Below are 27,069 nucleotides of genomic sequence, written 5' to 3'. Positions count from 1 at the left end.
TTTTATTTTATTTATCATTTATTTATTTATTATTTTATTTTGGGGCCTAGAAGAGCTGTCACTTGCCCAGGATCACACAGTTAATAAATGTCACAGATGGGATTTGAATCCTGGTCTTCTTGTCCCTTACTGCCCCTGCTTTTAGAAACAGAGCACACCTTGGAATAATGTTAGAGGGTTTGAAATACTTACTACCAGGTTAATCTCTCTACTTAAGGACTTAAGTGACTGACATCCCCTAAGCCCCAGGTTCTGTGATTGAGGAGGCCTGTGATGTTCCTGGCTGAGGACCAACATGTCTTCTGGAATTGGTACCCAACGGAGTCATGGAAAGTCACATAGTCAAAAAATGTCAGAGCCAGGAAAGGACCTGTGGGCCATCTCGTCCAGGCCCCTCCTGTATATGCTGAAGACACTTGAAGCCCCAAAGGGGAAATCTCCTATCCAAGAACCCACAGCAAGTTAACAGGAGAGCCAGGAGTAGAACCCAGATCTCCAGGGTTGCCAATTCAACATGGTGGCAGCATTCCAGCAGGAGGACATCTGGGGCTCTAAAGAACAACCATGGCCCTTGGGGAGAACAGCGGGAGAAGACAAACTGCCCTCCCCAATTCTGCACTAGCTTTCCTTAGCTCATCATGGGTCCAGGCTCTGATAGTTGGGCAGATGGAAGGGGGAGCTTTCAAATTTTGCTCCTCCACATTGAAGTTTGTGGCAGCTGGGTTAGGAGACACTGAGCCAGATGGGGCCTAAAAGGACATCTGGTCCAACTTCATTTTACATCATGAGAAACTGAGGCCCAGAACTGGGAAGTAGCAGAAGGTCATGGAGGCAGTAATTAGCAAAGTGCCTTGGCTCTGGTAGCAGGGCTCTTCCCTATGGGCCCAAAGGGCAGAAGCAGAGGGATCAGTTATTTCTTCAAGCAGTGAATGCTTATTCATTATTTGAACAGGGCCCCAAGATGCAGCTCTCCAGGGATGGACATCCCACCCTGAAGTACCTTTCTCTGAAGCTCAATTGTCTTGGGTCATGATGGCTGGAGAGCCAGTCTCAGTCAGGTGTGCCTGTATTCAAGAACTAGGGACCCCTGATCGGGCCAGCTCACCAAAGTCTCAGAGCCCCCAGGCAACCTTCTGAGCATAAATTTCAGGATGGCTGCTGAGGAAGGGACTTTTCTCACCAGGAGGGCCCTACACCAATCAACCACCAAGCTTCCATTCCTACCTTGTGGCTATCACAGGCCAGACCTTTCTTGGGAAGCCTAACACCCCCTGCCCCTGGCACGGCCACAGCAAGGGATCAGTAAATATTGAATACTGAATGAATAACATAAAGAAGAAGGGGAGAAGGAATAAAATATCTGCCCTCAGGCAACGAATAGCATTTATTGTGTATCTACTATTTGCTATACACTGTGCTAAGCCAGAGGGATAAATTGCCCAACCCCCCAAAAAAACAACCTTATTCTTAGGAGCTTACAGTCTAGCCAGGTAAAACAACATGTGTGAACACATGTAAATGTATGTGTGCGTACATATACGTATGTAAATGCAAGGTGATTTGTGGGGTGATCACCCCAAATGCTAATGGGAACAGCTGGGAGGACCAGAGAAGGGATTCTGAGGGAGACAGAGGTGAGGAGATGGGGGCAGCATTCCAGGTATAGGGGACAGACTGGGTCAAGGTGGGGGGGGAGGGGGAGGGCGGGGTAGAATACAGGCTTGTGGATAGCGGTGGGGAATGGTATAAAATTCCCGGCAATTCCCCGTGAACAGAGGGAATAACTAGATCCTGTCTAGAGCCTAGTGACCCCATCCCTGTGGGGTTGCCTTCCCAGTGGGGAGCAGTACAGTGAGAAGAGCCTGGGATGAGGGAACTCTAGGAGAAGACCCAGCCCTCCCAGGCACTTGAGGTGAAGACAGTCCCGTAGACTTTACCTGGGATGATGGGAGGGTGGGGCCCTGGACCTGCCCCCAAAAGATCCCTCAGGGTCCATTTTCACGGCTCCCCAACCCCCAGATTGCCCTCCTAGATCCTGCTTCTGTCTTCCTCCCACAAGTCTGCCTCCACATCCCCCCACAGGTGCATCCCGGCTTTCCTACGCTGTGAGCCTCCGTAGCTTCTTCCTGTCTCCTTTCCTCCAGCCCTAGGATCACCCACCTGTCTTCTCCAGGCTCTCCCCCTAGGATTCCCCTGTTGCTTCCAGCTTCTCCCCCGGGTTTCCCTACAAGCTCTTCTCTCTTCTCTGCCTTCAGAGGGTCTCCAGCTCTTCTTCCCTGTGTGCCCCCACCTCTCCTTCAGGTTTCACACCTCCACTCCTCTTCACCGCCCCCCCACCCAGTTCTCTCCCAGCCCCATCACTGAGTAGGAGGATGTCCTCTTCCTGGAGACCTCCTAGGCTGCTGTTTTGTCTTCCTCCTGGGGGGGGGGAGGGGAAAGTGAGCCTGGAAAGTGGAGGAGGGGTGGAACTGAGGCAAGGTTTCTTAGGGTGGAGGTTATTGCCCTATTCTATCCTGGCTGTTGGCTAGGACCCTGGGCCTGGGGCAAGTAGAGAAGGCTAAAGGTACTGCCCCTCCCCCATTTAGGAGGAGGGTGGAGAGGGGAGAGGAGTGTTCCTCCGAAGACTCTTTAATGTTAATTGTCGTCTACCTTCTGAACGAGAGCTGGGTGAATTCGGTAGGAACGTTCATGTAAATCAGATGCAAACAGAATGCAGATGAGGGCATCCCCAGAAATCAGCAGGAGAAGCAGCTTCCTCGTAGGAGTAAAGCTGGAGCTCTGGGAAACAGGTCTGGGGGAGGGGGTGCTGCCCAGAGAGGGACCTGCAAGGAGATAGGGACATACCAAGCCTAGGACACTGTGGGGAAAGGAAAGCCTGCCCCCATCAGAGGGGTGGGGGCAGAGGCAGGGGCATTCCCAGCTTGGTTCATTCTGAACTTGGATGAGGAACAAGCTTCTTGGGGAGACTCGAAAAGGAAGAAGAACCCTCCCCTCCCCTCCTCTGCCCCAGGAATACATGGGCCCGTTTCTTTCATGGTAACTGCTGTGGATGGCAGTGTGTAAGTGAGCAAGGCAAAATTTGAAGCAGTCTTCAACCCACAAAATCCAGGAAAACATTCCCAGCCCCACACCTAGAATTACTCATCCCCATTTTCATCAGGAGGAAAGAAGGAAACCCCTGCCTAGGGCAAGCATGGAGGGGTTGGGGCTGAGAATTGGCCTGACTGGGCTAACAATAAAGATAGCTGGCATTTCTGGAGCCCTGGAAAGCTTTCAAAGTGGTTTTCAGAGATCACATTTGAGAAGTCAGTCAATGAGCATTTATTAAGTGCCTACTATGTACCAGTTAATGTGCTAAGACCTGTAGACACAAACCATAATTAGGACTGAGCAGCAGCATGGTGGGACAAGTATGTCCCCAGGGAGAAGCAGGGAGAATGCCACCTCCCTTCCACCACAGGCTAATAATCATCCCTGGTTTTGTTTTTGTTCAGTCTGGCCTCTCAGAAGACTGCCTAAGATGTCACCTCCTACTTTCCCTAGAAGTAAAGGCCTAGACCAGATGAATATCCCTGAATGAGGATGAGTGGTGTTTCCTTTCTGCTGCTCTCTGGAGACATGTTCATGCCCTCTCAGGGAGTGAGGAGTGGGGAATATGACCTTGGGAGAGAGGTCACCATCAGCAACCCCCACCTTCTGGTCTCCTGGCTCCTATAATGTCTGTACCCAGTCTACCTCAATGACCGGACAGACTTTATATATCACTCCACACTTCCTCCTCTCCCCATACTCCCCGAAGTCAGGACCAATCAACTGAATCTGCAAGAGATGCCAATGTTCCTAATAATGACTCACAGCAGGACTTGAACTCGGGTCTCCCAAGTTCCAAGACAGGCCTTCTCCTATTTTAGCAGAAATCGCTCCTGAAACATTTGTTAGTTCAAGACGGCATCTTCAGGAATCTGGCTAATGAAGAAAAGAGAGACAGTAGCTGCCATCTCTCCTGGGCAGGGCTGAGTTCTCTTTGTCTGGATCCTCTGTGATGGCAGATGTGGTCAGACTCGCTATTCTCTGGTGCTGGTGGAGGTTAATTGGCATCCACATGTAGGGAATTTATTCAGAGAAAAAAGTTGCAGACTTTCCCTTCAGCATTAAAAATCTAAGGCTTTTGGACCTCTGAGACTGTTCTGTCCCACCCCCTCATTTTACAGAAGTGGAATCAGGCCCAGGGAAGGAAAATGAGCTGGCCAAGGTCACAACAAAGAATTAGAACCCGGGTCTATTTATGTCTCTGAGAGGAGAATCTATTTGAAAAAGTAAGAAACACTTCCCAGGTGAAGAAAATCAAGGAGGAGCCTTCACCTGCCCCTTGCTCTGCATCCTTGGACCTCAGTCTTCAGAATTGAAAAAAATGAGGGGTTTGGAAAAGAGGACACCTATGGTCCCTCCCAGCTCTAAGAGTCTGGGCAGCAGCAAGTATGAGCCTGGGTGGGGGGAGGACTATAGGAGGGAGATAGCCCTGTGAAAAAGGAGAGGAGGAAGAGACCCAGGTCTTGTCCCTGGGGAGGTCACAGACAAGTGGGATTGGTCTACACTTGTGAAATGAGTCAAGAACATGGCTAATGCATCACTTGCTGTGGTGAGAAAAGGTCTGGCTTTGGGAGTCAGAGGTAGTGAGTTCTATCCTGTCTCTGCATCCTGTTACCTAAGTGGTCCCAGAAAAGCCCTTTCTTTGCATCCCTGAGGTCTGAGCTGGGGTTTCTGGGATAGAAAACCTTGACCAAGGCTAAAGGAAAATACCAGAGTGTTTGCAAGGTTGTGACTATGCAGACACCAGGGGAAATGAAATAGTCCATAGCATGCAGTATTTGTTGACTGACTGACGTAGTGACTTACTTCAGTTTCCTCTGTAAAAGGTGGGGTGAGGCACTTGTTAGCCAAGTTTTTGCAAGACTAGAGGAGTTAAAGTGTCTGAGTGTCCTTCATTCTCTGATTTAGCCTTTGCTGAACTTCTGGTATGAGCCTCTCCCTTCTCCTCTTCTCCCCTCCCCCTCCAGCCCCTCAGAGTGGAAACTTAAAGGGAAGGGGCTGGTGGGGTCAGAGGAGACAAAACAGCAACCGGGCCTCAGCTCTGATCCAAGCCTACCATGATCTGCCTAGCCTTATCTGAGCCGAAATGATAAAATTTCCATATGGGTAGGAATAGTTGGGCCCTGCTCCCAGGAATGAAAGACACAGATGCCTCTTTGGTAGGGAGGAGTTAGTTATAAATATAAATATAATAGTAATAATAATAGTGTTTGTATAGCACTTTAAGATTTGCTTTACATACATCATCTCCTCTGGTCCTTATACATGATCAGTGAAGGTAACATGACTGTTGAAGGCAACACATTAAGTAAAATTGGACCAGTGAAAGTAGTATGACCAGTGAAAGGAACAATGCCAGTGAAAGCAACATGACCAGTGAAAGCAACAAGACCAGTGAAACTGACATGACCAGTGAAAGCAACAAGACCAGTGAAACTGACATGACCAGTGAAAGCAACAAGACCAGTGAAAGCAACAAGACCAGTGAAAGCAACAAGACCAGTGAAAGCAACATGACCAGTGAAACTGACATGACCAGTGAAAGCTACATGATAGAAGACTTGTCTGGTCTTGGGTTGCTGGATGGATTGGTCCAGGGTGAAGAATTGGCTATTAGAGTAAATCCAAGTTTGTCATGGAGCTGAAGCAGTCTTGAGAGAGTCAGAGAACTGTCCTGGGGAAAATTAAAGTAATGCTGCTAATTGTATTAACTTATTATTATTATTATTATTATTATTATTGTTATTATTATTATTATTATCTTCCTATAATGCTTTAGGGAAAAGCACTTTACATATGTTAACTCAACATTTGTCTTGATATCGTCAGAACTTAAATTCAGAGCTGGAAGGGCTCTTAAAGGTAAGAGGCAGTAGAGAGAATGCCAAATCAAAAGACCTTGGACAAGTTACTTAAAGAGGCTTGTCACCAAGCTGGCATCAGAGGGATGATGAGTTTTGCAGCCACAGAGACCATCAATGGCTACCAACAATCACAACAAGAAAGTTAAGACAAGGTCATGAGATACATCAAGGGACCAAACAGGCACCCCCAGTGAAGAATTCACAGAACCGTGAAATATTAGTGTAATTAGAGGTAAAATGGTGTTCCGACCTTCTTGGGAGGTGCTGTGTGAAGCATCTCTGGTTGCTCAACTATAACATGAGGGTTTGACCTTGAAGATGTTTCTCAGCTCTAAACTTTTGATTCTGCTGGCCAGACAGAAGTTAATTTACAAACATTTAAGGGCTTATGGTGCACTGGGTGCTGGGGATAGGACAAAAGTGAAACAATCCCTGCCCTCAAGGAACTTATATTCTAATGGGAGAGACAACACGTACATAATAAAGCGTATATACGGAATATATGCAGAAGGGATACCAGGTAGCTTGTGGAGGGAGGATCTGAGCAGCTGGGAGGGATCGGGAAACGCCGAAGATGGCCCTGGAGCTAAGTCTTGAAGAAAAATGGGGACTCCAGGAGGTAGAGGGGAGAGGAGAGTATATTCCAGAAATCAGGAGCACAGTAAGCAAAGGCATGAAGAAGAGTGTCATGTGTTCAGAGAACAGCAAGACAGCTGGATTGCAGTGATGCCTAAGAAGTCCAGCCCCCTCATTTTAGGGATGAGGAAACTGAGGCCCAGATTAACTTTTTCAGGGGCACACAGGTAGTAAAGAATAGAGGTGAGATTTGAACCCTGGTCCTATTTGCCTCAGTTTCCTCATCTGAAAAATAAGCTGGAACAAGAAATGGCAAACCACTCCAGTATCTTTGTCAAGAAAACCCCAATGGGGCTGAACAAACACCTCTGGCTCTTGTTCTCCTTCCCTACATCCCACTTTATAATTTATAAAACTTTACACTTATCTGATGTGAGGAGAGAGCTCTCGTGGAGAGAGTGCGTGCTTAGCTTAGAGCCTGGCACATAGTAGGTACTTAATAATGTTGATTGATTCATCAACTGATTGTCATAAGAAAAGGAGATGCTGCTGGGGAGAATCTGGCCCAGTTCTCAGGCCATGTTAGAGGTTGGAAGAGAGCTCTATGCTCTAGGATTGGGCAGTAGGAGGAGAATGGATTCTCTGGCCCATTCCTCCTGATGCCAGGTGGAGGCTGGAGGCTGGGAGAAGATGACCTGCACCCCAGGGAGGGGCAGGAGGTGGGGCCCCTGGAAATGGCCCAGAGCTTTAAGGCCCCTGCAGCTGCTTAGAACCCCTGGGCCATCCCATCCCTCCCGACTATGGCAGATCCTGTCATCCCCAGAGCTGCTGGCAACCTAAGAGGGAGGCCCTGGGTTAGGAGTCAGTTGTGGTCAGGAGAACAAGAGGGAGAAACCCAATACCTCCCAGGCCTGAGCACACTCCTGGGGTGTGGAGCACTTGAGCCAGGAGACAAAGGCAGGCTGGAGTGGGGGGAGGTTTGCCTTTCAGAGGGAGGCTGGGTAGCAGGCAAGCCTTTAAAACCAGGACAAACAGTGGGCCCAGGCATCTGATTTCAGGTGGCTTACCCTACCCAGAAAGGGGGGGCCAGGTGGAAGAGAGAGAGAGAAAAAAATAGTCTGGAAAGAGAAAACCTTTGATCTGTCCACCCCTGTCATAGCCATAGCCTGGAAGCAACAGAAAGAGTAGCAGGAGGCAGACTGAGCTGGGAATGATGAGACAAGATGCCAATCAACTCCTGCCTTGTTTGGCCCTGGGGAGGATCCCTTTCTCCAATCCCTTTCTTGTCCATCCCCCACCTCTCAGAACACATACACACACAACCTGGAGCAGATTTCCAGGAGGGGGCTGGGGTAGAGGAAGAGAGAGCTCACAGTCAGCTTCCCTCCTGGAAGGAGAATCCTAGATCTCAAGAAAGAAAACTCCTTAGAGGTCATTTGGTTCAATCCCCTTAATTTTTACAGATACTGAAACAGGTCTAGCAAGAGGTAGAATTGCTCAGGTCCCCAGGTAATGAGTAGAAGAGCCTTGGATTCACCTGCTGTGGGCCAGGTTTGAACACTGTAGTCCTCTATGAAAGGTGGCATACAATTCTACTCAATACAACAATTTTTCATAGACTTCTGATCTCACCAATTTGAGTACCCTGTCCCCCAGCATAGACTGTAACCTTATTATAACATTTCCAAGAGCCATTGGGGGTCATCATGGTCAAAAAGTTCACTCCCCTGAAACCAAAGTGGTGAAAAGCTTCTCTGAGCTTAGCTAGGCTGCTCCTTGGATGATAGACCCCCACAATCTGTCACTGGGCCTGCACTCCAACATTAAGCATTAATTGAGGACCTATCATGTGACAGGCAGAGTTGCAGACAAAAGGGCAAGCATCCTCCATTCTATTGCATGATGTTTTTTCCAGCCAGTTGAGAACCTGCCCAAGCTTGAGTCCCTTGGCATTGCCTTTGATGCCCCCACAGTAACCTCTGAACAACAACAAGGCATTGGAAGAGGATCTTGAAAGAGGTTTGCCATGAAAAAAGAGAAGCTTATTTCAGTTTGGAGGGAATCTGGGAACCACTTGGCAAAATCCTTATTTCTTACTCATAGAGAAGAACAATTGCCTATTTTATAGTTGCAGATTTTGAAGTGAGTCTATTCAGTTGCATGAAATGAATGAGTGAATGAGTGAATGAATGAATGAATGAAAAACCTCTCCCATCAGTTATGGGAACCACATATTAGGAAGGACACTGAGAAGCTGAAGAGCGTCCAGAGAAGGGCAAACAAGATGATGAAGGTCCTGGAGAACATCATGGAAGGATCAGTGGAAGGAATTGGGGGTTGGACTGAAGAAGAGAAGACTAGCGGGAGGGAGAACAGATGTGCCATCTGTCTCCACAAACCTGGAGGAGAAGGGATTTGTCCTGCCTGGCCCAGCAGACAGAACTGGGAGCAAGACTGGAAGCTTTGCGGAGGCAGATTGTGGCTGGTTGTTAGGAACACCTCCTAACAATTGGAGCTGTCTGGATGGGTGGACAGGTGGTCTCAAGAGGAGGGGACTGGATGCCCCCTTGTTGTTCATATCCTTCCCAAGGCCCCTCCCAGTTTCCACTATGGTCCCTCATGTCTGTTTCTGGTGGCTGTGGAGCCCTGATTCTGTGCTCCCCCATTCAATGCTCACTGGGCACTACTCACTGTAACTGCTGGGGTTTTTTCCTTCCCACACAGACAACACAGCCTGCTTTGATTCACAGAAGCCTGTGGGTTGCCTCCTTTGCATTAGGTGGCATTTCCATAGTCAGAGGGAAGTACCCCTGCAGCCCATTTCCCTTTGTTGGGGGTCCTCGAAGAGGTGTGAGGGTCTGGGGAGACTTGAATCCTTTAGGATGACCCCAGCCACTAGGCTCATCTCAAAATACACACCTACCTCCCCCCCCCCCAAGGATGGAACTTTCTGGCATTAAAACTACAGCCGTTTCACAGATTTCAGATCAAAGGGAACTCAGAAGCTACAGAGACCAGTTCCATCACTTTGCAGGTGAGGAAACTGAGGCCAGGGAGATGAAGCTATTTTCCCCAGACTAATAACACACAGCTACTAAGCAGTCAAGGGGAGATTTAAGCCTCGGCTTTCCTGACTTCGGCATCCTATCCCACAAAGCCCCTTAGGAGAAGGGAGAAATGCTGGTTCTTTATGGGCAGAGACCCCATGGGGGCTGGGGATGATGCTAAGCCCTGGATCATGACCCACCCCCACTCTTCAGCAGCAGCTTATTTAGATGAAGAGCATTTTGTACCCTGAAGATCCAACTCCAGATCCCCTCCCCGCCCCCCCAGCCTGTCCTTATCAGATCTTGGAGACACTGTAAATATTTAATCCCATGTATTTTCAAATTTGTTCAGGGCTGATTATTTAATCCTGTTCCTCCCTCCCACTGTCCATAATCCATGTGAATGTCAGAGTGAGAGCCGCTGGGGACAGGGGAGGGGGAGAAGGAAGAGGAGGGGCACGAGAGGGGCCCTAGAGGACAGGCCTACCCATGTGTGGCTGTCCATGTCTAAGAAAACATATCAATCAGAGGAGCCTAGATTCAGAGGCGGAAGGGACCTCCAAGGCATTCCAGTTCTACCCTATCGTTTTATAAATAAGGAAATTCAGGGAGAGTGATTTACCCAGGATCACACAGTTACCAAGTAATTATAAGATCTTCAAATTAGAAGAGATGTCAGAGCCATGGGGTACAACATGTCCCTGAACTACAGTGCATCCTCCTTCAGGGGGCATCTGCCCTCTGCTAAAAGACCTCCGGTCAGTCAATCAACAAACATTTATTAAGCACCTATTATGTGTCAGGTACAATGCCAGGTGCTGGGGATACAAAGAAAGGCCAGAGACAGTCCCTGCTTTCAAGGAGCTCACAGTCACAATGGAGGGAGTCAACATGCAAACACCGACATACAAAAAACTATAGGCAGAATAAATTGGGAGATAATAGACCGAGGGAAGGTGTTAGCATTAAGGGGAGGGGGGTGGTGTCAGGAAAAGATTCTTACAGAAGGTGGAATTTTACCTGGGACTTGAAGGAGGCCAAGAGATAGAAATGAAAGAGAGTGTTCCAGGCATGGGGGACAGCCAGGGAAAGGCATGGCTAGAGTCAGAAGACGGGGAACCTGTTCGGGGATTGCTGCATCTAAGATTAAGCCATGGGGAGTGGGGAGGAAGGTGGGAGAAGGGCAGCAAGCTAGGAGGAGGCTGGATTATGAAGGCCTTTGAACACCCTCGGAGTTGTGCATTTTGTATTTGATCCTGCTGGGGGAAATTCATCGGACCCCAGGAGAGCCATCCTTGTCAGACCATTTTTTTCCGACTTCAAACCTAAATGGGTCTTTTTTCATCTCCCACCTGGGGCTACCAGTTCTATCCTCTGGGGCCAAGACTGATTCCTCTTCCACTTGACAGTTCTCCAGCAGGACAAAGCTTGCGCCTACATGAGCCAGTGAGGATAGTTGGGAGGTGGGAAAGAGAGCCTGGGAGGCTAGGAGGACAGGCTGTGTGTGTGAGCACACAAGTGTGCATGTGTGAGCAAGTGTGTGTGCACTTGCATGCACACACAAACCTTCGCTTTAGGCAGAGGATTAATGGAACCTTCTGCTGGGACTCTGAGAGAGGGTTGAGATTTGATGAGAAATTCATTTGAATAAAACCTGGCGCTTTGAGCTTAGTCCAAGATTCTGTTTTCTGATATTATCTTTGAAGAGAGTACTTCTGTGGTTTTAGCATCTGCTGAGCTCAGCACTGGTTGTAGTCACAGCCACAGGACTCTGTGTGTCTCCAGGTGCCTCGGTTTCCTTATCTGTTAAATGAAGGGTTTAGTCTACATGAGTTCTGAGAACCCTTCCGGTTCTTGATCTAGGATGCCATGGTCCTAAATCTTTCAGATTAGGGGAGAAAAGAGGGAGGGGCCCCAAGGTGGGTCCAAGGTTCTGTCCCATACTTGATTCTCATGAGTTGGCTACCTTTCGAGGCTCACTTCACATCACATTCCTTCACAATCTCTCTATTCTACCCCAAAACTGTCCTGCTTGCTCTTCCCCAAACTTGGCATTCAATGTGGTGCCTCCTTGCCTTTGCAAAGGCCTCTGTCCAGGTCATATGTTAGTGATGCACTAGTTCTAAGAATGGGAATCTCCCCTTGGATAAAAATATCAATGCCACTGACCCCACCCCCCCAAAAAAAAAGTACAAAAAGCTCCTGGTCTTCCTTTGGGTCTTAAATTCTGGCCACAATACTGGTGCCTGAGAACAAATGATGAAACATCATAACTTCCTGCATAGGAAGAATGCTGTGTACGCTGTGATACAATCATTTTATCATTCAGTTTTGCTGAACTCTTTTTAGGGAGGGTTTGAATGGGGACAGAGCGAAGGAAGTAGAGTAATCATCCCCACCAAATGCCAACCAGTTGCCATCCACAGTACAACCTAGCAGAGGCAGGAGGGCCCCCTGAGAGAGAGAGGCAGGAGGCAGCATGTTCTAGGCAAGTCAAACCACCACCATCATCGCCTTGATTCCCAGGTCCCCTCAGACCCTAAACCCAGGAGCCTTGGGAAGATTGAGGGCTCCAGCCCCATGCGATCAGCCACCATCCTGGGAAGATGCAGCCTGGTCCTACTCCTGCAGGGACTGCAGTCACAGCTACTGGAGACCCCGAATGGAAAGTTCTGGTCACCCAAGTCCTTGGTGCTACAAACGATTAAACATTTGAAGCTGATAGGATTTTACCAGTGGAAATTGCATTAAAAAGGATGCCCGAGCATCTGCTTTCATTTTGGAGGCATTGCTGAGGACCATGGGATCTTCCATCAGCCGAGTAGCTCTAACCTTCCAAATGTGTGTCCCCCATTAGAATGTGGGATCCCTGAGAGCAAGGGCTGGCTGACGTTTCTATTTATAGTGCCAGCATACCACACAGTGCTTTGCATATAGTAAGTACTTAATAAATGCCTTATATATTCATTCATCAAGTAATAACTTTAGTATAAAAAACAAGAGGCCAGAATAAAACTTTAAAAGAAAACCAAAGCCTAAGGAAAGCCACAACACAGTATTACATCACGCGGCTCATACAGTACTTGTGAATTATTCGCCTTTTAGTTCTTACCAAATTAAATCAGCCATGTAAATTAGTAAAAAGCCTTAATGAAATTTTTTAAAAGAACTCTAGTGAAATGAAAGTATATGTTTGCTGAATTGTTTAATATGTAAAGCATGTTTCCCAGATACCAAATGATTGGGAAGCAGTATTAGAAAACCAGACCCTATTTTACCAGAGACCAAGTGCATTTCCACCTGAATCCCAAAGCAAAGTAAGCCCTTAACTTAAGCTCATTCCTTGTGGTGGGTTCTTAGCCTTTTTTGTATCATGGACCCCTTTGGCAGTCTGTTGGAGCCTATGGACCCCGTCCCAGAATAATGGTTTTAAATGCATAAAATATATAGGAATACAAAGGAAACAAATTATATTGAAATACAGTTATCAAAAAAAATTTTAAGCAAGTTCATGGACCTCAGGTTAAGAGTCCCTGCCACAGGAGGGTTGGTGAAAAGACAAGCTATTTAGCCTGGAAAAGAGAAGACAGTTGCAGGGTGTACCAGCTGCCTTCAGGCCTCCAAAGGGCTGTCAAGTGGAAGGTTTATTCTACTCGCCCCGTGAGGGCAGAACCAGACACGGTGGGGGGGAAGTTACAAAGCAGCAGATTTTGGCTTCCCAGCAATCAGGGCTAGCCCTGCTCAATCTGGGGGGCCTGGGAAAGAGCAGGTGCCCCCCTCACTGAAGGCTCTTGAGTAGGAGCTGGATGTATGATATAAGATAAATGAGATTCTTGTTGGTCTGTCTGGCTGAGGCCCTAGCCAACTCTGACATTCTTGGATCCTTTGAATTCCAGGGGAGTGAACAAAATTGGCAGTCTGACTTTCAGCATGGCTGAGGCCAGGACCATGGAAATTCATGTTGATGAGAAGGGGACACCTGCTTTAGTTACCCTTTAGTTACTGATACTACTCAGGGCGCCCTGCAAGACATCCACCCATCCCACCCAGCCATACTGCTGACATCAAACTCAAAGGCAGGTCTGGCTTTGAAGATCTTATTTTCCCAATGGAAAATGAAACTGTGAATCTCAACTGAACCTGAGTGTTGGGCCTTTGGGAAGGTTCGTCGAGGTTGCCCCACTCATTGGCTGAAGAGTTCTAGGCGGGGGACTCGGTGCTCGATCAGTGAAATTGCATATAAGTAGGAGGAGAACCAGCCAGGAGCAGTGTCATGGAAACCCCAGGAAGAAGAGTAACCAGAAAGAGAAGGCAATCAGCAGCATCAAAGGCTGCAGAGAAATCCAGAAGGTTGAGAGTGGTAAAAAAAAAAAAAAAAGCCAATAGATTTAGCAATTAGAGGGTCATTTGGAAAGGGCAGTTACAGTTGATGGATGATAAGAAAGCAGGCAACAACCCCCAGGCTAATGGCCCATGGACCAGTGAGGAGAAGAGAGACTAGGGTGGCCTTCTGGAGACAGTAGGCCTCACCCCTTTGAGGAACACAGCTCTGGCTTGTTTGGGTTTTGTTTGTTTCAGAGATGAAGTCTCCAGGGACCCCATCTGAGGTGGCATCCAAGAGGAAGAAATGAGTGAGACCACTTGGGAGGCAAAGCCAAGCCTACCTTCTTGAAGGGGCTTGCCCAGGGGTGGGCTGAGAAATGCGTAACAACCAACTCTCTAGAAAGGAAAAAAGTAAAAGTGTCACTGACACACTTTAAAGTCTAATCAGCATTTTTTAGTGTTGTCTCCCTCACTTTCATAAGTCCTGAGGCAATCAACAAAGCAATCAATCAAGTCCCGATCTGCAGTGTTTGCCCACCTCTGAGCTGTGCCTGTTCACACTGAAAGTTTAATGATCGCTTTGCTCCTTACCAGGTCTGAGCTAGTTCCAGCATCCCCCTGGCCCCAGTGGAGAGAGGGAAGTGTGTTCTCCCCATAACTCTCTCCTACTGTGCCCAGTTTGGGACTGGAGAAGAAAGCCCAGATCTACAGGACACCCCTAAGTACCCTGTACTTTTACTTAGAGCTAGAAAGGATGTCAGAGAACATCTAATCAAAACCTCTTCACTTCACAGAGGAGAGGACTGGGGCCAGAGAGGAGGGACTTGTCCAAGGTCACACAGGCAGTCTGACTAAACAGAAGTCAGCCCTGAACTTGGGCTCATGCTGTAGGAGGATTGGGACAAGGAACCAGGGCTATTAAACCTAGAAAAGCATTTTAGTGGGGGTCGATATAGCTGCCTCAAGCTTCAGAAGGGCCACCCCTTGGGAGAGAGCTCAGACTTGTTCACCTAGTGGGTGGAGATTGTAGCGTTGCAGAGGTGGGGCTGATGGGTCATGTCAGGTGCCCAGCCTTGGCCAGCATGCCGGGGGAGGTCATACCTGTCACCCCCATGACTAATAACTTCCTTCTGACATTATCTCCACTTACTCTGTGGGAGACCTCAGAGGAGGGACGTAGGGATTTGGGAGCTGTCTCTTCAATCAGAGTGTAAGCCTAAGGGCAAGCATTCTTAGCACAGTGCCTGGCATGTGGTGAATGCTGAATAAATGACCCTGGAGTTAGGAAGGGAGAAGGTGTGGCTATTGGCACAGGCTCTCCTGACCTTAAGGATGTGTGTGACCAATATGCTCATGTGATAGACATCAGTGGTACATGTGAGATGCTCCCCTTTATATCCTGCTCACTGAGAGTTATCATGTGGAATGACAGGTGATGAGCATGGTGTGTGGGTGGGTGGGTTCTCTTAAATAGAATAAACATACACCTACTATGTGCTAAACACCAGGCTAGGTACCAGAATGCTCTTGGGTCTTTGCATATCAACTCTTCCTTATTTGTGTCTGGGTGCTTTGCTGGCCCATCCTCCTCCTCATTCTCCTGGGAACTTGTGTGTGTTGCGAGGGGGGGGGGGGCTTCCTTTCGGGGCACCTTGTGTCACTGTGTCAACCTAACCTGATGTTCCTGAGTCCTGGGGAAAGGCAGCAGCATTCAAATGTGGTCTGTCAGAATTCTGTGCCCTCAGGCAGAAACTCTGTCCTGCTTGGAATTTTCTGAGACTACACTACCATTCCCAGGCTAGTGGGGAGCAGGGCAGGTGCTCACCAGGGAGAAAGAGGACAGATGGGGCAGAGTATGGTGGGGAGGGGGAGAGATGAGGACAAGTGTGGAGATGAGACCCAGGGAGCTGAAGGGTGTGGGTGTGTATGTGTGTGTGTGTGTGTGTGTGTGTCTCTGTGTGTGTGTGTGCCTGTGTGCATCTGTGTGTGAATCTGTGTCTCTGTGTGTGTGCCTGTGTGGTCTGCCTTTCCCTCATTTTGTGTTTCTTGGGTTGTGTAGCAGCTAGAGAGGTGAACTTGGAGTCAGGAGGACCTGAGTTTGAATCCTACCTCAGACTTGCTGTCTGTGTGACCGCTGGACAAGTCATTTAACCTCTTTCTGATTCAGTTTCCTCCCTTGTAAGATGGGGATCATGTCACCTTCTCCCCAGGATTCTTGTAAGGATCAAATATGTACAGAATGATTTGAAAACCTGAAAGTGCCATACGCACGCTTGCTGTTACTATGGCAGTGGTGGTCTGTCTGCCTGTCATTGCCATCATGACCATCTGTCTATCTTGCCTGTCTTCAGAGCTCCCTTGAGAGAGGTGTTGTCAAAGGAATCCTAGGGTTGGCCCCAGATTGGCCTCCTCACACTGGGCTTTCAGACACCTTGTTTGGGAATCACAAACTGCTGTTAGGGTCCCGGGGTTGGTCAGGGGTCTAGTCTTTAATAGATCCCCTCCCAGCTTGATAGGATCAGCTCAAGGCCCTCCCTAAGCTTACCAGACCATACACACAGAGCCTGGACCCAGGGAGGTGGTTTAGTGAGAGATCTGGGGCCCCAACTACTCTCAAAGGTGTCCAGTAGAGGAGAAGGGAGGGATGAGAGTCAGTCTGTGCAATTGCTGCTTTCTGACATTGGCTGAGCCTTGGAAAGGCTCCTTCCTGCCATGGGGGGAGCCATGAGTCATGTAAGACACACAGTAAGAAACGCTCCCCATAATGAGAACCAGGAGAGGCAGGGTCTGCATCTGGGCGTATTAAACAGATGCGTAGCCAGAATCAATATGGCAATGTAAGATTTGCTGTATACAACATGCTTTGTATATGTTATCTCATTTGATCCTAGACATGTGAGCACATGTGTGTGAATAGCACATCTGTGATGGCAATATGGGCATGATCCGGCACCATGTCTCTCTTAGCAAGGGAAGAAGCCTGCCTCTCACCATGGTTTGTAGAGGAGTGGGTGATGATCCTGGAGTCTGAATCCCAACTCTGTAGGACAACGCAAACATCACTTCACTTCCCTGGGACTCAGTTTCCCCACCTGTAACATGAGGGATTCCTTTCTCTTAATCCTGGGTTCCATTGTATGTTCAGGATCATTTCCAGCAGGGAGGCTCAGTCTTTGGTGTGGCCGAGGAGCTGGGCTCCCTTGTGTAAGGGTCTCTGCAAGCTCCAGGCTAGTCCTTGGGATCATTTCCTGGAGATGTCTTTCCTCTTCCCCTGGGTAGGTGGAAAGCTGGGAGGCAGAAGGCAGAGGACCATATCTGGGGCCTGTAGAAAGAAAGGTAGATAGATACAAAGTAATTTCCCACTTTGGGGCACCAGTGGTTCATTTGACCAAGTCCAATTGAAACTGTTACAAAGAGTTTTCCTCTCTGTTGCCTTCTCAGCTTTCACTTTTACATGGCAGCTCATCTCCATCTCAGCTCAGAGGATGCCCCGACTGCTTCTGATGCCTCCGGGCACCAGTGGTTAGCAATCTTCTTAACTTGGAGTCAGTTTGACTTTTTAGTGGTGTTGCTTGGTGCTCATCATAGCCAGCATCTTCTGACCTAAAGCAGGGGTTCTTAACATGGGTCCGTAAACTTTCTGAAGGAATTTGGACACCATATTTCAGTATAATGACCTTCCTCTGTAATCCTGTGTATTGTATTTTGTGCATTAAAAACATGATCGTGACAAGGGTTGCCAGGGCTTCACTCAACTGCCAAAAGGGCCAAGGACACAGAAAGGTTAAGAAGCCGTGATCTAAAATCACGAGGCTCCTACTGGCCTTTCATTTATTTTGTTTTGTTTTTTAACCTCAACCAAAATTTCCAACCTATCTTAACCACCCTTCCCATTCTTACCTTCATATCAAAGTCAGTTGCTGTTGTGCAATTTTTTTTCAGTCTTGTTTGCCTCTTCATGACCCCCTTTGGGGTTTTCTTGGCAAGGATACTGGAGTGATTTGCCATTTCCTTCTCCAACTCACTTTACAGTTGAGGAAACTGAGGCAAACAGGGTGCAGTGACTTGCCCAGGGTCACACAACTAGTAAGTATCTGAGGCTAGATTTGAACTCGTGGAGATGTCTTTCTGACTCTAGGCATAGTGCTCTGTGCCCTGTGGTGCTTCCTAGCTGGCCCATCAAAAATCACCTTGTATCAAAACTCACAGTGACTTGGTTTAGAAGAGCTTATTTCATTCTTCAGAGAATTTGTCCACCCCCTCATCCTCTGGGCTGATATCACTCAGTCATTCAACTAGCATTTTAGTAAGCCCCAAGCTCAGTTTTTTCCCATGGCCATCTTATTTCCACATTCATCATGAATGCCGATGGAAGGTGCCCAAGTGCCCCGTGAAATTATACTTGTTATGCCTTTGGACACACACTAAAACCAGCTTCCCCAGCTCCTTCATTTGCCTTTCCAAGGAGAACCTGAGAGCTACAGTCCCATTTGACCACAGCTTCCTTCTGTCTTCTGGTTTTGTCTACCCCAAGAATATCAATAGTGATGTGGTTCAGTTCTTCTAGTAGCCTGTCAGTCCATTGGTCAGTCAGCCAATGGACCAATCAGCAAGCATCTTAATAATTTAAGTGTCTACTATGTGCCCAGCACTGTGCTAGGCACTAGGGGAGCAAATATAATAAATGGACAAAAGGTACATTCGGAGTACTTTCAGCAAGGGCACTGTTTATGACCCCAAAACTCTGTGCTTCTTAATGTCTTCTGACTCCTTTCCCTCCTCCCTGCCATCACTGAAGACATGAGAAAGGCCATGCTGTATTTTAACTTTGTTTCAGAAGGTGTTATGGCCAAAGAATCCTTCTTCTAGTGACCAACCTCCTGGGACTAAGCATCTGTGTGCTTTGCTAAGCTGGCCCTCATTCGGCATTATTATCACTGGAAATAAGCACCCTAAGAGGTAGCCCATGCTTAGTCCCACTTGGGTGTGCCCTCCCATGCTCATTACTTTTACTAGGAATGCCATCTTCTCCTGCCTGCCTATCACATGGCCTCCTGCCTCTGCCATGCTCGTACTGTTTCCACCTGTTGGAATGATCTCAAGTACCTCCTCCTTCTCCCTGAAGCCTTTCCTAATCTGCCCACACACAAACATGGTGCCTCTCCCAGAGCCATTACATTCTGTTTTGTGTTTGTTCTAGTTATGTACCTGGTCGATTTTATCTCCCTGGCTGCATTGTAAGCTTCTTATGGCAGGTCTTATTCATCTATTTTCTCCAGCAGCTAGCACAGGGTTTTTGTACTTGGTGAATGCTGGGTAAAAGTTTGTCGAATGAATGAGTGAATATCCATCCCATGTCCCTACTCCTTGACAAAGCTTTCCAGTTCCTCACAGTCTCTCCCCTCCCCCACTCCATACTTAACTCTCCTTGGCACGTCTCATCAGCATCAGGCACTGAAGCAGTCTGAATTCCCTGATTCAGAAGAAATCTAGGTGATAGAAAAACAAAATGTACCAATAAAATGCTTTCTTAATATTCACTCTTTCAAACATGTCAAGGATACCAACTGAACAAGTTTTATAAGGTCCATAATGAGCACTCTGTAAAGATTGGATTGACTAATGGACTCGATGCCTTTGAGCCAAGTTGATTGTAAAGTGGATCTTTCTTAACTGAAAGACACCCATATGATCCATTTCACCTCTCCAGGGTTGATGTTCCTCAGGGAGCAGGAATAAAAGTCTTCACCTTTGGAGAAGGAGACAAATTCTTTGCTTTTGGATAAAATGAACCCCCCCCAAGGGCAGGTCCTATTTTGTTTTGGTTTTGTATCCTCGGTGCCCAGGACAGTGTATGACATACAGTGGGTGCTTAATAAATGTATGTTGGCTTGAATAATTTTGGCTTCCAACACAATCTTGCACATCACTTTTTGGGGGTTGGGGGCACAAGAAACTCTGTACTATGAGGAATAAAATGAGGAAACTTTTTGCCAATGGAGATCAGCACCTATGACTTAGTCTTAAGGAGTTATTCAAGATCACTAAAATGTTGAGTGAGTTGCCCAAGGTCACAAAGTCAGACATGTATGGTAGAGACAAGGCTTTAACCCAGTTCCTCCTGACTCTGAGGAAGCTCTCTATACCACACTAATCTCTCATCATGGCATAGAGTACACAGATGTTTGCTAATGATGAGCAACTGTGTAGGCTAAAATAAAAGTAATAGTAATCATGGTGACTGGCATGAAGGTATAGTTCCATGGTCTGGGCACTAGTTGAAATTCCTAGACACAAAGAGAAATCATTATTTGGTTGCTGTCGATAAAAGGAATGTCTCAGCCCCAGGGATCTGGGCTTGACTCTCCACTGTTTAACAGTTTTATCAGGCTGAGATGAGAGGGCTCATCACATTTGCAGGTGACCCCAAGCTGGGAAAGGGCATCTAGGCCCTGGATGACTCAGGGTCCAGAGAAATCTCAGTAGGTTGGAATATTAAACTGAATCTAACAAGATGACACTTAATAGGAATAAATGTAAAAGTCCTTCACTTGGCTTGGGAAAAAAAATCCACCTCCCAAGTAAGTACAAGGTGGGTGAGTCATCTCTGATCTGATCGGATGATCTGAGGGAAAAACTAGGGGTTGGTTTTAGTGGCCTGAAAGCTGGATATGAGACATGGGCATCTAACCAGCTTGGACAATGGGAAGAGATGCAGAAGAGGGTTCAGGAATAGGACAATGATAAGTCACTCTGTCTTCAGAGGTGCTCAGACCACGTTGGGAATATTGTGTTCAGTTGGGAGTACCGCCTTTTAAGAAAGTAATCAGGTGCCTAGAGGTGGCTGGGGGCACCACATTCTGAGAGCACTGGAGGCAGGAAGACCTGAGGTCAAATCCAGCCTCCAAGGTACCTACCAACCATGTGACCCTGGGCAAATCACTTCGTCTCTGTTTGTCGTAGTTTCCTCAATTGTAAATTGGGGATAATAATAGCACCCACTTCCTGGGGTGATTGTTCAGATCAAATGAGGTAATGTTTGCAAAGTGCTTGGCACATAGTAGGCACTTAATAAGCTTCTCCCCCCTTCCACCTCCCATCTGGAAGACAAATAGGATGGTGAGGGACCTCAGGGTTGTGCTCTATGAGGATCAGTTCAAGGGAACAAGACTGTGTAGTCTGCAGAAGAAGAGATTTAGGGAATGGACTTCAAGTACTGAAAGGCATATGTGGAAGATTTCTATGATTTGGCCCCAGAAGCCAGAACTAAGAACAATGAGTGGGCCTTTGGTGGGGGGGGGGGGGAGAGGTACAAGTGTAGCCTTGACTACAGTACAGGAAAAACTTCCTAACAATTAGAAGTGCCCTAGAGCACTATGGACTGCTTGGGGAGGTAGTAAGCTCCCCATAATTCCATGTCCTCAAGCCAAGCCTGGTGAACTCGTTGGGTATATTCTAGAGAAGACTTGTGTTTGGTGTAAACCAGCATCCATGGCCCCGGAGGTTCTTTCCAATTCTGTGTTTCTGTAGTAGATTGTGTTCTCATCCTCACCACACATCTGCAGGTTGGGTATTGTTATACGTGTTTCACAGATGAGTAAACTGAGGCCCAGAAAGCTAAAGGTGTTTCCCCAAGTTAGTTAGTGGAAGAGTAAGGACTTGGAGGAGGCTTTTGAATCTAAATCCAGTCCACACATCCAGGACAGAACTCATTCTTTCCCTCTTACCCCCATCCTAACTTCCATTGTACTGTAGAGGGCATCACCCTCTTCCTAGTCCTCCAGGCTCCCAGCTTAGGTGTCTTTCAATGCCTCAGTCTCTCTCACCCCCATAGCCAATCCATTGATTTTCCCTTTGCAACATCTCTTGAATGTGGCTCTGTCTCTCCTCGGATGCTGCCACCACTCTGATTGAGACCCTCATCCCCTCGTATCTGGACTATTGCAATAGCTGCTGGTGGGTCTGCCTGCCTTCTGTCTGTCCTTTCTCTAATCTAGCCTCCACTCAGTGATTTTCCTAAAGTGCATGTTCTAGAACACCCTCCCTCCCTTCCCCCAACCCCTCCATAAACTTCAGTAACTTCTTAGTCCTCCAGGATCAAATCTAAGATCCTCAGCTTGGCCTCGAAAGCTCTTCATAGTCTGGTCCCTTCTTACCTTTCCAGCATTCCAATCTTTCCCCGCTCACACACTCCACTCCCCAGGAACACTGGCCTTCTTACTGTCCTCTGCACACAAGGCACCCCATCTCCTGGCTCTGGGGCTGCCCCCCAGGCCTGGAATGTTCTCCTTCATCAACTCTGCCTCCCTGGCTTCCTTCCAGTCCCAACTCAAATCTCCCCTTCTACAGGAAGCCTTCTTCATTCTAGTGCCTTCCCTCTGCCGATTGCTTCTCATCTGTCCTATCTATAGCTTGTTTAAGGATGTTTACCTGTTGTCACCCCCATTAGATTGAGAGCCCTTGAGAGCAGGGACTGTCTTGTCTTTGTATCCCAGTGCCTTACACTTAGGGGGCACTTAAAAATGCTTGTTGACTGACTATCTGGGACAGAGAAGGGATAAAAGAAAAAGCAACTCACTCACTCCCATCCCCTTGGTACTCTGACTGGGGTAGGTGCTTGCGTTCAGAGTTCAGTGTGGTAGAGACGAGCCTGAGGAGAGCTGGACCCTATAATATCTGAATTTGGAAAGGACCGATCGGGTTGTATGGCCCAACCTCCTGATTTTGCTGATGAGTCCACAAAAGGATAAGTGACTTATTCCAGGTCACAGATTTAAAGTTGAGATTAGACAGTCCAACCCTCTTGCATTTTACAGATCAGAAAACTGAGGTGCAGATTTCTGGAGAAGGGTCAGGCGACCTTTCCGTGCCCACGATGTACTACTCTGGGCAGCACTGCCCTTTGAGAGTTGGGGGGATCTCCAAGATGCACTTTCTGGGGAAAACTCTGTGAGCATTTTAGTCGCAGAGAGAATGAGAGCTCTTTCTGGCTGCAGCAAAGTTAAGGGTCTGATTTGGAGCCAACCTCCGGTCAGTATCATGCTCCCTACCCAGGCGAGTTGTTCTAAAAATGCCTGTGTGTCCCCCAGAGGGTTGGGAAATGGGCTGCCCAGAATTTGTTAGATGGGGCTGGAGACTTTTCAAAGCTCTTTTGCCTGCATTAGCTCCTAAGTAGTCTGGCCCTTCCAAAATGCTTCAGGTCAGTTCACCAGAGTCCATGATGTTGTGCTGGGCACTCAGGATACAAAGATTTTTTTTTCAAAATAAAAAGGGGGAGCATTTCCTGCCCTCAAGAAGTTTCCCTTTTACTGGGTGAGACAGCTCGTGGCAAGAGAAATAAGCACAAAATATACATGGAGATATACAAAGTGTCCTTTAAAGGAAATAGTAGTAACAACTGTGGGGAGGCTGCTGAACTGTGCTCTGAAGGAAGGCTGCTTAGAGGCAGCTGTGTAAGCTTGGAGGCACTGCCTACGCAAAAGTGTGGAGATACAGAAACAGCAAGCAAGCATGTTTGCCCAGAATGAAGAGGATGTTAAGAGGAGTAATTTGGAAAAGTTTGTAGATGAGAGCCTAAGGCTTGAAAGGCAGATTACTGGAGCAGGGTGGGACAATGGATACGGAGACAGAGGACCTGGGCTCAAATCCTGCCTCCGCTATTTACTTCTTGTGTGACCTTGGGCAGATCTCTTCACTTAACTGGAAATGAGGGGTTCGGACTAAATCATCTTTAAGGTCCCTTCCAGCTCTAGCTCTCTGCCCCTATGGAAGGGAAAGGAATAAGCATTTATATAGTGCCTACTGTATGCCTGTGCTAAGCACTTTTTACAAATATTATCTTATTTGAGCCTCACAACAGCCCAGCAGTGTAGGTGCCCTTACTATCCCCATGGAAACTGAGGTGAACAGTGGTTAAGTGGCTTACCCTGCTAGTCAGTGTGTGAGACAAGATTTGAACTCAGGTCTTCCCTACTCCAGAAAGAAAGATAGGAAAGAAGTATTATCTAGCACCCACTATGTGCGAGGCCTTGTGCTAAGTGCCCTGGGGGTAGGTGCTATCACTGTCTTCATTTTACAGTAGAGGAAATAGAGGCAAACAGTGGTTAAGTGACTTAACCAGAATCACACAGCCAGCAAGTATGAGAGTCTGGATTTGAACTCATGTCTTCCTGACTCCAGGACTGTGTTCTATCCACTGAGCCACCCAGCTGCCCCTGTATCAGTGAAATCATCCATCCAGTACTTATCTCCATCCCTCAGATTGCTGATACATACTAGATGCGTGTGCCTGTACAAATGCTCCCTCAGAGATCCCAAGACTTCAGATTGCTGACAAGGCACCCATTTGAATTCACGGAAGGAGCTTCCTCATCTGGGAGTTCCCTATCAGTGACAGCCCAGGTCCAGCTCCCATGCCTATGCCCAGCGCCTGGCACACATCAGGCCTTTGTTTAATTGGTGCCTGTTGCCTCATTGTATGATTGTCTTTTCCAGCTGCTCCTACCAGGCGGACTGGGGGCCTGCACCTAGGAAGCAGGATGAAAAGATGGCAAACTTCTTGTTACCTCGGGGCACCAACAGCTTCCGCCGGTTCACTCGAGAATCCTTGGCAGCCATTGAGAAGCAGATTGCAGAGAAGCAGGCCCAGAGCGTCACACAGGAGAGCCGGGACACACCGACTGAGGAGGAGAAGCCTCGGCCCCAGCTGGACTTGCAGGCATCCAAGAAGCTGCCGGACCTCTATGGCAACCCACCCCGAGACCTCATTGGAGAGCCCCTGGAGGACTTGGACCCCTTCTACAGCACTCAAAAGGTTAACTGAGGCCCAGGGGCCAACAAACATGCACTAGATGGGGAACGGTTCTAATCCTCAGAAGGGGTGGGCTCCAAGATTCAGTCAGTGAATTTGGCAGGATTGTGTCCCCAAATGATCTCTGTTCTAATCATCATTCCGAGGTTCCACAAAGGGAGGCTGAGCTTTGTTATTAAAATGGAAACTTTCAGGACAAACCATCCATCATCTTTATGTAGCTTCCATGCTTTGTGCATGAATTACCTGCTGCAAGATTCTAGTCATGGCAGGCTTTCCCCTCCAGAGACTCCGGGAGCCCTCCGATAGGACAGGAGCCCTGTGACTGGGGAGGCGGTAGCTGCAGGCTTGCTGGTTCTGTGTTCAAATTCCTCGTCTGTCACTGCAACTTTCAGTAAGAAACTTCCCCTCTCTGGCCCAGTTTCCTTGTTGAACTGGATGGCCTTAAAGGTCCTTCCAGTCCCTGTTCCATTCTTCATTTTTGATGGGCTTTGGATTCATGACTTCATTGGTTATGGGGATCTCCCAGCTCAGAATTTTCCTTGCAGTTATCTGTCTTAAAGAGTTACCTGGGGTACTTAAAAGTTAAATGACTTGTCCAGGGTCACCCATCCAGGGCGCATCAAAGGCAGGATTTGAATCCAGCTTTTCCTGACTGAAAGACCAGCTCTTTATTCATTATATCACTGCCTCTCAGACTTTTTTTTAATTCATGGGGAAATAGAGGCTTAGAAAAGTTAGCTCATTTGCCAGGGTCCCACCCAACCTAATCAACACTAAGACCTCTGCCTCCTGACTCCCCCAGTCCAGAGCTTCCACCCTTCTTTCCCCTCCACTTGCCCCAGTTCCCGGGTCAGATGGGCTCTGCACACTCAGGGCACTCACTGGTTTTCCTGTCTTCAGCTAAACATAGAATGGTGGAGGACGAGCTCCAGCAGGAGACAGATATGAAGCTACCCACCCCAGCTCCCCAGGGAATGCTTTAGGGACATTGTAGGACACAGAGGTAGTCTGCTGCCATTGCACCTTTCCATTGGCATGGAGACCTGAGAAGAAGCCCAGAAGCAAATCTGGATGTCCTGCGCAGGCCAGAGGGGCTGTCATGCCTTATCTCCAGGGTTTTCTTTTTCTAAGGTCTGGCCATTAGTGGACCAGAGGTTTGGGAATGTGGCAGCCCTTGACAGTCTTGGGTAGCCAGGGTCAGACCCACCACTTTGGTCTAGGATAGCACCACTCTGGGCTTCCTGGGGAAGAGAGGGTATTCTTCTCTCTCTTAGGCTAAGCATTAATCCTTAGGACCCTCTTGACTCCAGTGCCAGCCCCTCAGCCTCCTTAGCTTCCGCTCATCCCAGGTCTCCTTGGAGCCCCAGGGCCCTGATCAACCTACCCCGTTATCCCTGGTTAACCTGCAGGTGGGGCCTCCCAAGCCTGTACTGGAAGATGCTGGCCATGCTCCCTGAGGCTCCTCCTGCATTTGGGGAGGGCAGACAGTTTGCTCCTGCCTCATATTGTCTCTGCCCTATGGCCTGGCCCAGCATCCGGCCATCTCCCTGCAGAAGGAAACAAGATTTGCATAGAGGTACCAGCCTTGTCCCTAGAAGGGCTGGGCCCAGGCATTCAGACAGTGATGGAGACAGGCCTCCCAAGGTATTAGGTCATAGCATCCTGGACCTAGAACTGGAAAGGACCCTTGAGACTCTCTCGTTCTATTCCAAACTCTTCACCCCGCCCCCCTGCTTATTTTACACGTGAGGAAATTGATGTCCAAAGAGGTTAAGAGACTTTGGATCATAAAATCCTAGCCACGACTAGAAGGGACTTCAGATGAAACCTAGTCTTATCCAAGGTCACATGGATAGGAAGTAACAGAGGTAGATTCGAACCCAGTTCCTCTGACTCCAAAGTACCTGTCATTGAGAGAAAGAGAGAAGGAGGGAGAGAGAAGGAGAGAGGGAGAGATAGAGACAGAGACAGAGACAGAAGAGAGAGAGAGCGAGAGAGAGAGACACAGAGAGACTCACAGAGCGAGATAGAGAGAGAGAGAGAGAGGGAGGAGGGAGAGAGGGAGAGATAGAGATAGAGACAGAGAGAGAAAGAGAGAGAGACAGAGAGACAGAGAGAGAAGGAAGGAGGGAGAGAGAGAGACAGAGACAGAGAGAGGGAGGGGGGGGAGAGAGCACACATGCGTGGTGTTGTAGAAAGAGTGGTAACTCTGAAGCCAAAGGATTGGGGTCCAGCTCTCAGCTCTGCCTCTTGTGTGACTTTCAGCAAATCCTGCCTCCTTTAGATCTCAGTTTCCTCATCTGTAAATTAAGAGATTTAGACTTGATGACTTTTGAGACGCAATGGATTGAATGTT

The 27,069-nt window shown here is 48.0% G+C and overlaps 1 protein-coding gene across 2 annotated transcripts in view; it reads left to right on the top strand.

Annotated features, from left to right (window-relative positions):
- The window catches only part of SCN5A (sodium voltage-gated channel alpha subunit 5), a 185,371-nt gene that overhangs the window by 18,567 nt on the left and 139,735 nt on the right, over positions 1-27,069 (top strand). For both annotated transcript variants that reach the window (XM_036737927.1, XM_036737926.1), the window contains exon 2: positions 24,395-24,713. In XM_036737927.1, coding sequence (XP_036593822.1) covers positions 24,447-24,713 — 267 coding nt within the window. In that variant the 5' untranslated portion in view covers positions 24,395-24,446. The remainder of the gene's footprint in view (positions 1-24,394; positions 24,714-27,069) is intronic.

Source organism: Trichosurus vulpecula, chromosome 9 (genome assembly GCF_011100635.1).
Source record: "Trichosurus vulpecula isolate mTriVul1 chromosome 9, mTriVul1.pri, whole genome shotgun sequence".
NCBI lineage: Eukaryota > Metazoa > Chordata > Mammalia > Diprotodontia > Phalangeridae > Trichosurus > Trichosurus vulpecula.
This window is presented reverse-complemented; position numbering and strand designations above follow the sequence as displayed.